General features: G+C 34.9%; 1 protein-coding gene across 1 annotated transcript in view; it reads right to left on the bottom strand.

The window, feature by feature from the left end:
* The window catches only part of SLC6A15 (solute carrier family 6 member 15), a 28,412-nt gene extending 16,101 nt beyond the window's left edge, over positions 1-12,311 (bottom strand). Inside the window, exons 1-4 of the mRNA XM_009982340.2 lie at positions 12,023-12,311; positions 3,031-3,188; positions 2,424-2,550; positions 296-477 (exon numbers count right to left, since the gene is read on the bottom strand). Coding sequence (XP_009980642.1) covers positions 296-477; positions 2,424-2,550; positions 3,031-3,188; positions 12,023-12,311 — 756 coding nt within the window. The remainder of the gene's footprint in view (positions 1-295; positions 478-2,423; positions 2,551-3,030; positions 3,189-12,022) is intronic.
* Positions 12,312-13,009: the final 698 nt, after the last annotated feature.

Consider the following 13,009-nt stretch of genomic DNA (forward strand, 5'->3'; position numbering starts at 1 on the left):
TCAACAAAGCTGAAGAACAGCTACTTGCAACAGTTACGTTGATGATAACAGAAATGATTCTTCCTCAGATCTCAATTCCCACTAAATTACTATAGTTCCCACTAAAATTATTACAATTTTAACGCTTAACTATTAAAATTCCTCTACTTGAGATTATACAAACACTGGAGTGAGTCACAGCTACTAACCTGCTCCTACAGATTTCATGAGAGAGTAAACAGAGGGTGTGGTCAACAAAAATGCTGTGAAACATTTCAAAGTAAAACACTGTCATTTAGGTAAACGGTATACTCACTTTGCCTGAAGACTGAATGCCTTTGATCATGGCTAGGCATACCATGACCCAGGCAGCCAGCAAGCAGACAGTCATCTTCCAGTTTAAACCCCCACTCTCAGACAGAGAGCCGGAAATATTCAGCGCTTCCCTGTACCAGTAATAAGTGGTTGCAGAACTTTTTTCACACTCTGGCTCCACAACTGTCAAGAGATGTTAGCAAGTAAAGAATGAGTTCAGGATAGAAGTATTTTCCCAGCACTTTCATAACAATGTTCTACCAACTCCCAATATTTGCAAATTGTGCTGTCATCAAACTCGCAAAAGGTCTTAAGGCATTTGCTACAAGAAAAAGTGGCTGCTATCAGTGAAAGGTTCTGGAAAAACCTTTATAAACAACCTTTTGGGATAATGTATTCTTCTGCATACGGTCAACCTGAGTCCTAAACAAAATTTAATTTTCACTTAAGTAGTAAATAGTAAGCAGGCTTAGATGAAGACATACATTTCATTTATCACACATAATATTAGACCACCTACATATAATACTGTGACTTACAAATCATGTAAAGTATCTCTCTGAAATTGCACACTGAATTACATTGATTTTGAAAATATATGGAAAATAAATTATCAATTGTGTCTGCTTTGATATGACACTCAAATCGACGGGCACTTAATTACTATTGTAAATGATAATATGATACCAAAGTGACAAGAAAAGGAAAAAATCACTCCTTCACAGCTATGTTAAATGTAAATTGATGTGTGTATTCCAGAAGTGATTTTTTTATTATATTGTAATTCTGCTTTATTACGTTACCTAACAGTTGAAGGAATTGCGTGTATCTAGACATAACACAAATAAATAGAGATAATTCTTCAAAGAAAATATTTAATTAACTTTATTATAAATTATTTATATCTGACAATCAATCATATCTCTAAGCTAGGTCCTGAGTCAAGATTAATGAAAAGGAGGGAAAAATACACTAATTTTAAGAAACATAACACAGATGTCAGATCTTCACTGAAATAAACTGTCAAAAATGATCGGATATTATCAAATATAATACTTTTCTGTGTTTAAGCTTAGTTCAGATGACCTCTGCTGAAGTTAGCCTAACACGCTGTATCTTAATATTTGGCAGGAGAAACACTGTGGCTCGATTATATCTTAATATTTGTATCTTAATATATTAATATTTATATCTTAATATTTGTATCTTAATATCTGTATCTTAATATTTGGCACAGACAAACACTGTGGCTCGATTAATGGATAACGGTTTGTGGAATACAGTCAATTTGACTATGTGCCAACATTCACATATACTGATTATTTCAAACAACTGAAGCAAGCAACTCTGGCAAAGACACTATAAAAACATTGTACAACTTTTCAAATGTCCCTGGTTATGTTATTTATTGAAGGCGTAAAAAAAAAACTTTACAAAAGGTGAAGAAAATTTAGGATCTGAAATAAAAATGAAAAGAAATATTTCATATTTCAAGACCAAGGATAATGCACAGTGTGTAATCATGACAAGAGAACCAAAACCAAGAGATAAAGAACTTTTAATGCTGTTGTATAATATGTCCATTTGAGACTACCTCATTATAGCAACAAACCAGTGACCATTTATCTAATTCCTATTAGCTTACAAAGCAAATAATGCTTTTATCACATGCATTTATTTGATGTTTACAATTTTCCATTTTCTACTTTGTTAGAAATGCAACACTTTTTGCTTTGTTGCCAGCAAGTATCCTACTAATTGAATTGTAGAAATATCCTTCATTTTTCACCAAGAAAGCATAAAAAGCAGTATCAAAATCAGGAAAAAAGTAATCAGAAATTCTTTTTTTTTTCCTTGCAACGTACTAAATAGCACTCTTATGATTTCATTACTCTTTAAAATGCTGTTGACAGTGATGTTTCTTTCCAAATACAGTATGTTTATCTCAGGTTAGGCTTCTTGTATTTTTTCCCAGTATTATGATGTGACATCTCATTAAGATGCAAAACCAGCTTTGCACACAACACTTTTTCCCAAAAATATTTCTTTCAATTGTATTTTTTTCTCCTTTTTGTTTAAAAATCTTCAAATTTTTTTTTTTTTTTTTAAGAACATTAATATAGACTTACAGGTATGAGATGTGTTTTTAACTAAAGGACACTGGTCCCATGGTAATGGATGCTGAAAAGACTGGGAAAAGTAAAACAGACTCCATCCAATAATGACATTGTAGTACAGGGCCACAAAAAAACATACCTATTAAAAAAAAAAAGATAGAAAAGTAACATTTATTAACTACATTTCTAAATAAATAAATAAATAAATAAAAATCCATATTGAACTTCTGCATATTTCTGCTTATCAGCCACTGAACCTAATTTTAACTAAAATAAGTCAGAATAAGAACTGAATGTCTTGCCCCATTGAAGTACCTTACATTTTCTAAATTTTCACTTTTCTCTGTACTTACCGTGTAACACCTACACTTTTACAGGCTTTGTTTCTCCAGAAGACTACTCTTTTCCCTATTTTTTAATTTCAAAAGAATCACAAAATATAGGTTGACTGGTCCTACAGACACATTTGTATTAATATTTCTAATGTACTAATTTAGGATCTTACAAAGCGTCGTCAACTGACCTTGAAGCCCAGCTACAAATCAGTGGCTTTTTCCTGCAGTAAAATAGTAATCATACAGATTGAAAGCAAACCACACAATTGTCGTTAAAAACTTACTACGCAGCTTGCAAATCCAATTCCTCCCAGTTTGGGGCTGATGTAATTCCACACACCAATACTCCCTCGGCGGATCCTCTGCCCCACAGCAAGCTCCAAGAAAAAGAGTGGAATCCCTATTATCAGTAGCAAGACTAAATATGGCACAAGATAAGCACCTATGAAAGGAACAAAGTATAAATCAGAGTGAGTGGAGGAAGATTCAGAACCTGACACAACAAACGTGAAACCTTACAATAGCTGCGAGTTTGAATTAGTGTCATTCACTGCAGTCTCTTTGATACATGCAAAAAGTAGTTTTACCTGAACCTTGCCCATACATCTTGTTAAGATCTGAAAAGACAAGAGGCATTGAATTTCTAAATCACTTTAACATTTTTAGGCAAACCTTACTGAAAACAAGTCATCTAATCTAGTTGTATGCTTGATGACATTTTGGCTATTTGACTAAGCTTTTTAGAGATTCAGTGATGCAATCAGGAGCTGAATCAACATTTCTTCAAAAACTCTACACTTTGATTTGTAACAGAGTAGCAAGACCCAATTTATGAAAGAAATATTCTCAATTTCATCCAATTTTAAGCCGTTTCAGAAGACTGTATTGTTAATTTCTCCATGTGCACCTCAGATGCTCAGAAAGGGGATTTCACACTGTACAGAATAATGACTCTATCCAGCTAAGCAAGAAAACTGTATCAGCCCATTTCTACGGGCTCCAGACAGAGACTAGAGACAGGAGGTGGAAATGAAATGGAGTACTGTAGACCCAGATCTTGCAGTACTCAGAAACTCTCCTTAAAGACATATTTGAAAATGCAACTGTTACTTCACCTTTAGGCATATATATGTAAAACAATTCATCTTTTCAAGATCTGATTCCCAGGAGATGGTCATACACAATTCTAACATAAGGATGTATCTCCATTTATTTCAGTAAAACTAATTGCAAGCAAATACATTCATATACTAAGTGCACTGACAAATTCAGAGCTTAACCTTGTCTTTGCTGTTAGGAGTATTTAGTACTAGAGCTAACAAAACATTTAGGCACCAGCAATTAGCAACGTGGCACCTAATTTTCAAATGCATGGCTCTTACATTGCAATTTAGGGTACTGTGCTGGCCACCTAATTCAAAAGTCTTATGACTTTTGATTGCAACCACTGTAAGGCTAAAGAAAAACACTTGAGAGATGCAGACTGTGGCATCTTGGAGCAAGCTACAAAACAAAGATCTAAAGACCTCAGAAGCTTACTCAGAACTATTAAGTTGTCTAATCAGTCTATTCATCTCTGTGATGAGAAAGAAGCTGAGGAAAGTTAAGAAACCAGTTTGAGATTCATCCTCAACTCCAGCTAAGTCCTACTTTAAGTTTCTTCATCCAGGGTCAGTTTTCTAGGGTTTTAGGAGTCTTTCAAAATACACTGTCATTTGCATATCCTTAGCAGGTAGTTTATCTCATGGAATTCAGTTTACTTGAGAAAAGTTAAACTTTCCTAAGCTGTGCAGGAAGCCTCAGATTTTCTGATAGCATTCATTCCTATTTAGGTCCACTTGCTATTTTGCTCTTTAAGAAATATGCACAAATTGGACATCATCTTCCATTATAAAGATCTTACAAAGATCCTAAGCATGGAGTAACTACAGTCCTCAGTCTAAAAAAAGTTAAGAAGAAAGATACAGAAAAGAAAATCTGAGAAAAACTACTGATGGATCAGACAAAGAACATTGATCTTATTTACTCCACTGTCTAAAGCCTACTGTTAGCAATGAAACAGCTCCTTGTGTTTTATTTTCATGGCATATCATGATATGCAACGATATTGCCTGAGCAGCACTTGCTCACAATCCACGTCAGGCTCTGAACAATGTACTGGTTTTGAGGTTACAGTACTCTCTCACGGAGCCAGATATGATGGTCTGTCTACCCTTTTCAGCACAGTACAGGTTGTCTGCTCTACTGAGGTGGCATCTACATTCCCATTCAGTACTTTGGTGTCTCTCGTGATTCATCTTGCACGTGCACATAATGAAAAGAATGCAAAGAACTTACTTTCTACTGTGAAAAGAGAGACAACAGAGACAGAAGGAAATAAACATGAGGAAAACTGAAGAATAGAGTGACAACCACATTCCAAAATGAGGACTATCTGTCTTAAGAATATATAAGACAAACAATATCCTTAAATACCCTTGATTTATCATCAACATTCTCTCAAAATTTCTGTGAGACAGAAATATACTGTAAATTCACATTGCAAATGAGAAGCTTTGGCATCACTATGTTTAAAAATTTGGTCATACAATTAATTGAAAGCCATCAGTACATAGTTTGTCTAATAGTATAACACTACTGTAAATGATACCTGAGGTCTTAATGAGACAGGTGTTGCATAGCTGAGCAGAGACAAGCCTAAATAGCTCAAAAAAATTGGGGCCTAAGTGACTTACCCCGTATCCCACTGGATGACTGTACTAGAGCAGGAACTGAACCCAGCTCTTCAGTGTCCCAGTCCACAACCTTAATCACAAGGCTGCAAAGTTAAGCACATGTTTAAAGACTGGGCTGACGTGTGTGTTTTATGGTGCAGTATCAATGTAAGTTGCAAGATTTATCAGTTAGATTCAACCAAATGAGTTAAATAAATGTGGTGTTAAATCCACATTACATTATACATGACACAACCCTGAAATTCAGTGTGGGCAGCCAGTAGAGTTCACCTCTACACCGCAGAGCTTGCGCAGAGCACCTAAAGCACCGGTTTTCTGATCACTCAAACCTGCTGAGCTCCCTTCTGATCTTGTGCCCCTCCCCAAAAGAAGGATATAATGGAAAATAACGCACATAAGAGTTCCAGTGCTATATAGTTTGGACATAGCTGGATTGTATAAGTGTATATCACAGCTGCAAAGGGCTTCTGGGTCTTACAGTCAACATGAAAACACAGCATCTCTGGACAAGTATTGTTTCAGCCTTCCCTTGAAGCTAGGCATACTTCAAAGAACTGTAAGACATCTTCACTTCATCATAAAACAGAATCACTATGGAAACAGCTCAGCATGTCTGTTATTTGCCAGTGCATGAAAACATGGGTCCTTAGAGTTACAATATTGAATAAGGATCATTGTTATTTGAATTAGAACAATAAACTACACAAGCTGGCCTTGAACAGCATCCTATAGTTAGTTACATTGTCTGCTACATCTGCCAGCTACACAGCCTTCTGAGTATCACAGTTCTGTGTGGTTCAGGATCCCCAGGCCTCCTTTCTACATTTTGAATATTATTCTCCTGTCAAGTCACTTTTTTGCATATTTTGGCCTTAGACATTGGCTTTCATACTTAAAAAAAGCTCATCTAGACTTCATAAGGAAAAAAAAAATCTAAAAAATATACCTCACCCTTCTTCACCAGGATGAATGGCAAAAATACAAAAGATTTCAGGAACTGGTGAATGTTAACAACGTGCACAGCACTGCTTTGATTTCTAATATTTTTATTTAAGCAAGTACCATAATGAGATAACTGGTAAATTGCCTGTCTTGATATTACAATATGTACTACATTTAGCAACATTATTGATAGAAGTGGAATATTAACACTGATTTTGATTTAAGTTCTATACATGCTCAGGGGAAAAAAATAACATAAAATGACATGATTCATAGTAATTAAAGAGTTAGAAAATAACTTCAGAAGCAACAACGCAAGACGACATAACTATTACCCTCTTCATACTACAAATAAACTTTTCTTCTTCTAGCCATTTTTGATGTAACCTGAAAAACGTAATAACTTTCCAGATTTGTTTTAACCACTATTGTGCTAGTTTTTAATTAAGTGTCTAGTGGCTGATTTAATTCTTAGTCAATGAAGGTGAGTTTTACCACTGTCTGGAGAAGACATCCCATTTCTTACAGCTTACTGCACACATTAACAGAAAGCTAGTGAGAAGCTGATATTCAGATGAAGATCAACTTATTCTGAATGTCAAATGTTAAAATTTTCAAAGTTATGACAAATGGACAATAAAACACTATAGGTTCACAATCTACTAAGCTCCTATAAGCGATTTTCTTTACCATTACAAAATACAAACTGCTTTTATCAGGAAAACTCTGATAAAAGGTTTTACATTTTACATTTTATCTGCAGGTTTGTAGTCTATCCTACTGATTGGACAGGCTTCCTGTCAGTAGTCCTTCACAGTTTAAATATCTTCAGGTGTGCCTATTTACAAATCTGTGCTTAAACGATGAAATCCCCTTAGCCAATCAACTTTAATGACGAATTACGCTTGCAAAATAAAAATCGGACATTTTCAGCACACTGAAGTACAACTAAATTTCATGAGTCTGATAATACAGTTTAAATGGGAACTCAAAAAATAATGTTGAAGACATCAATGAATTCAAGCCACTGATTATAAATTATTGATCAAAGGCTAAATAATGAAGGCACTGAATCCATACTTAGTGTTGGAATACAACACAGTACTTGCTTGGCTCACAATTCCACTTAAATTAGACAATCAGACTGTAGCTTTTAATGAATACTCAGTCTTTAACAATTTACATATAATTTCCTCAGCAGTTGTCAGCAATAGCTGCTTTGCTTTTTACAAGACCACAGAACTCACTTTAACTGTTTGATCTGCTGGTATTTCAGTATAAAATCCAGACTATTTAAATGTAGAAATTCATTATGTGATTGTATCCATGTCAATCTTTTCAAAACATAATGGCAAGGTAATCTACTACAGATTTCCCTACCTGCTCACAGCTTTTATCTGTTATCATTGTTTACTAGTTCTTTTGACTTTTTACATCACAGAGATGTTAAAAAGACTGACCGTAAAAATTAAGTCAATACTCATGAAAATATAACACAAAATCTCTGGTGTGTATTACTTCGTAGACTCCCAAAACCATTTGCAACACTAGAAGCACCTCTTAGATAATGATGTTCACTTGCCTTTACAATAAAATTCACTCAAATATCACTTATTCTAGCAGAACAGCTAATTTAGTTTGCTTTTGTTTCTTCTAATACGTGAATGTACCATTTTACTTCTGCTAATCCTATGGGAAAATCACAATCAAACAGAACAAATATTTCCTTTGTTTGAACAAGGTGAAAGGTGCGCAAGCTACTCACCAGATGATAGCAATGAGCAGCAGTAAAACACAGGTCTAGTTTGTTGCTATTTATTAGCCTTACGGCAAGACTGGGTAGATCCAAATTGTGTATTTTTAAGGCTCACCTTCAATCATAGGAAGCTGAGGCAGCTCAGAACCTATTGCATGCTAACATAGGTTATGAAACTGTTATATAGGAACTGTGCCTATCTGAACAAACACAAATATTTGTCTTCATATAGTAAAGGAGTAATAAATAAAACTGTACAGTGTAAAAACGATAAATATTTTTTTAAAAGTAGAGTAAACCCAACTCCAATACAAATCACTTTTGTGAGGCATCAAGGAAGAAATAGCTTTTTTATCTGTTAGGCTGTAAAAAGTGGAAGAGGTGCCTTAAGTGCCAGATGGGGATTAGGTATTGCCTACCAGGGAGAAGGAGGACCTGTGGTGAGAACAGGGGTGAAGAAGGCAGAGAGATCTATAGTCAGTTCCTCAAAACTTTACTGAACAGCTTCAGCCCCTCATTTATGGAGTCTAAAACTCGTTTGAGCCCTCCCTCTCAACCCAAGTCAAGAAAATGAGCACTCTGGAGTTCCCTCAGTCTCCTCCCAGCCTTTTTCTTTCTCTTGATACTTCCTGCATTACAGCTACCTCCCAAATGCGGATCAAAGTTTGTCCCAGCTCCATACAAGCCTCTTCTCTCACCTCTCTTGACGGACTTTTTTCTGGGAAAAGGCCAAGTATGAAAGCCAGCAAAGAGCTACTCGCTCTAGCTGTAACTTAGTTGAGCATAAAAAATACCAAATATTACTCTAAATATTTATGAGTTTATATAAATTAAAAAAAAATGTTAAAAGATCACAAGAAATAAAGTGAAGGAAGTTGTTTCGGCGGTACAGAGCAGACGCAGAAACACAGATTGGAAAGACACATATGGACGCCCAAGTATCAGCACAGTGTAGTGATACATGAGTTACTTTTAAAGATGGTACCATAGATACCTCGCTGAAGCAGGAGAGAACTACTAAGTCAGGAGCACTGGCATACCACAGGCCACAGCCACAAACAAACCCAATCCCTCCAGTAAACAGGGCAGTAGAGACCAAGTATCTTCCCCGCAAAACCCTCTAATAATATACAGCTATTTGGCCTAGCTAGTCTGTGTCTTTTCTGTTTATTTTGTTGGTTTTGTTGTTCGTCACAGAAGATTAAAAAAAAAAAAAAGACAAAATTGCTACATGGTTAGGATTTGCCTTCTCTTTTACTGGGGGCTTTGGAACACTCAACATTAGAAGAAATCTGTGAAGGAAACTAACCAGTAACTACTGTTTTTCCTTCTTTTTAGTTTCAATTTGAAGTGTATTTATTGGTTTACCACTTTCCAATATACTCCTCTCACCTGATGGTATTTGCCAGATACAAGTTGCTTAAACATAGGGAAGAAAATGAAAAACATTTGGACAAGACCGAAGGTGGCAACCTAGCTATATGCTTCACTGAAACAGTTCTAATGAAAATCCACAGAAGGGTTGTTTACCCTACATTTAGAGACTTCAACAGGTATTTATAGTAAAGCTTTCTCAGCAGAAGACTAGAGAACAGTTCTAACACTGATATTTAGAAAAGGTTGCATAAACTCACCCTAATTTTACCTAGAATGAAACATACATGAAGTATGTATAGCAGAAAACAGGAACATCGCATAAAATGTGTGTAACTTATCTTCCCATGCGTTTGAACTTCTCCCTCCCTCCTTCTCCCTATTCTTTTACGTACTTGTGAGAACTATCTGTCCATCTGCACACACACATACAGGCACCAATGTACTTCGCATGTTTTAATGTTCTGTGTCAACTTCTCCATCTTGCATTATGGCTAACTTGAAAACCAAGAAAGCTTTAGCTCTAATGATCACTTGCTTTTCTCTGTTGTTCTGAAGGTTGCAATTTGCTAAAATGGTGCAGAATTATTGTTAAAAGCCAAATATATCCTTGTCTCAGCAATGTACAAAAAAATTATGTCTCCACAGACTATCTTACACATCCAAGTTCCTGCAATCACAGCACAGGGGAAAGCATTTAATTTCAACCTCAAATGACTCCATATTTATTTTTTCAAGTTTTCTTAATGAAGTGCCATAATCCCTGCAGGTTCGGGGTTTTTTTTCCTTAATTATGAAATTATTAGTTACTTTAATATATTTATATTTGATCTGAATTAAATTTACATTCACTTGCAGAGTAACTCTAAAAATGCCTGACAGTATAAATCCACCAGTCTAAGCAACATATCAACAGATCTTTTTGAAGGAGAATCCGATGGGTTTGAAAATTAGTAACTAACTACTTTAAACACAGACTTTCAAAAAGGACACAACCACACAAAACAAACTGCTGTAATGCATCCTTGAGACTACATCTTGACACCATACTTAAGATCAAATGATACAGAATATAAATATTTTAATAGCTACATCTTTAACTAGAAATCAGTTTGTTTTAAAAATTGTTCGTTAAGAAATGTATTAATTTTTTTCAACTAGTAGTGATAAGTGATCAATTCTATACTGTGTCTAGTAGACTAGATAAGATTGCCATCCACTGACATGTTTTTTGAGAAACTACATTCAATGTGTTTTCTCCATTAATATCAGGAAGGAAGAAAACTTCAGATTCCACACAAATCATTAAATCAACCATTTAATGACTTTCTCTCCAGAATAAAGGAGGAAAACAAGGAAGTTAAATGAGAGTGGAAAAAAAAAAAAAATCTATTCTATAAAAGAATTTAGACTTGATCCTGGAGATGGAATATTTGAAAGTATAAACTCCATTTTAATTGCTTGAACTGAACGAGAGAAAACAAAGTACAAAATTATACTCTGATTATATTCTAGGCTCATTTCTATACTCCTCAATTACATTAGTTTTACCATTCAGCTTTTAAAATGCAGCATGAATAAAATGTTGTTCTTTATTTTCTATTCTATAGTTAGTGTCACTTTGTATCCTAGAAAGTGACAGGTTTGTTTTGAATTCAGCTAAGTAATTAGCTACAACAGGATGTGCGTAGATGCAGTATAGTAGGGTACAGTATAGCATAGGATAAAACACTAATCCCATATGCATAAAGGAAGGTCTCCAGCCTCACACTTCATACTACATTCAAAATCATAAAAGGAAGCTAACAAACAGCTTGATGTTTTTGTTCTAAGTGAGAAGTAACTTGTTATTTAGTAAAATAGTTAACCATATAACAGCACAAAACATATATTCCCTTAATGTATATGTTATGTTTTAAATTATTCATGATCAGTAAAAAAATCATTTCACTCCTGCAGTATTTTGTTGTTCTTGCAGAAAGTAAATCATGACCAAACGGCTTAGGAGCTAAAGGCAATTAAAAAGTAAAGGTATGAAGCTTAGTACCGTTAAATACTGAAGACCGAATACTGCTTTGGTCTTTAAAGTGGATGCAGATGTAATGCCTTGATTTATTGTCCAAGTGCTATAAAGAACACTTTAGCACAAAAATAATTAGGTCCTAAATAATGCAAACCCTCCATAAAGATGTGCTTTGCTTAATCACTAGTTTGACCACTAGTTAAGTTATATCAAGAACTTTCTACCCTAAAATGCGGAAATGGAATCTTAGAACAATCTGCTACTTACTTTAACAAATGTGTGTCTCTAAATAAAGAGAATTTGTGTTTTTCCTCATAGGCTCTGGCAGAAATTATAAGAAAAATCTGACATGCTGGAGCAGGTTTTACTGTGGATATCTCTGCTGACCTTGAAATCTGAAAGGTTAGCTTCAGCATTTAGCTACAACTAGCTATCACAAGACTTACCTCCACCATTTTTCTGACACAGATAGGGGAATCGCCACACATTTCCCAATCCCACAGAAAATCCAACTTGTGCCAGAATATATTGAAGTTTGCTGTTCCAAGCAGGTCTTTCATCTTCTACATCTGAGCCTTCTTCAACATCTACATCCTTTTCTTCTTGATCATCAACCATAAGTTCACTCTTCTTAAAGGCATCATCTGAAGAGTCTTCATTAGAGAGAAGGTCCTTAACTGACTCAATAACCTCATCATCTAGTTCTCTTTTCACTACTTTGCTGTTCTTAGGCATTTGTAATATGAGAAAAACAGTAACGAAGTCAAGTTGAGATGAGACAGATGGACAAGCGCTGAAGAAAGCTCTCCCTCTCCTCGGCCAAAACTATTGAAGAAATACACTGAAGATGGTGCTTGATGAGTCCTTGATACCAGGGAATCAAGAGTAAGGACCTGTGTTTCTGAACTTTTGTTCTACTGAAAGTATCTGTGAAAAAATAAAAAAACAGATATTATACTATTATGCAGAAGAAACTTTATTTAGAAATTGTATGCTTTGGTTTACCTATTTCTGCTTATCTCAATGACTTGACAAGAGGAAAAAAAGAGAAGAAAAGGATGTTAAACCACTTCCAAATTATAGGCATTAAGTCCACTTTTTGGTCTTAAATACTTATGTAGAATACATTTCATTCACTTGTTGAGGGTTTTTTGGGAGGTTGTTTTTTTTATTTCCTAAAGACTGATAGGCTAATTGCTCATATTTTGACAGCATAACAAGATTCTTCTTAAGAGGCATAATGGGGTATGCACATTACATAAAATTTAAGAGTTCAATTCAATTACTTCCCGACTTAACAGCTGTACTTGAATTTATTAGAAATTTATTTTAAACAAAGTAGATTAAGTTTTTCAGATCATTTCTGAAAGTCATGCAGCCTTTAAGATTTTGATATATAGCATTAAGATTTTGATATACAGGATGTATCTAGT

This window comes from Tauraco erythrolophus, chromosome 4 (assembly GCF_009769465.1).
Source record: "Tauraco erythrolophus isolate bTauEry1 chromosome 4, bTauEry1.pri, whole genome shotgun sequence".
In the NCBI taxonomy this organism is placed as follows: Eukaryota; Metazoa; Chordata; class Aves; order Musophagiformes; family Musophagidae; genus Tauraco; species Tauraco erythrolophus.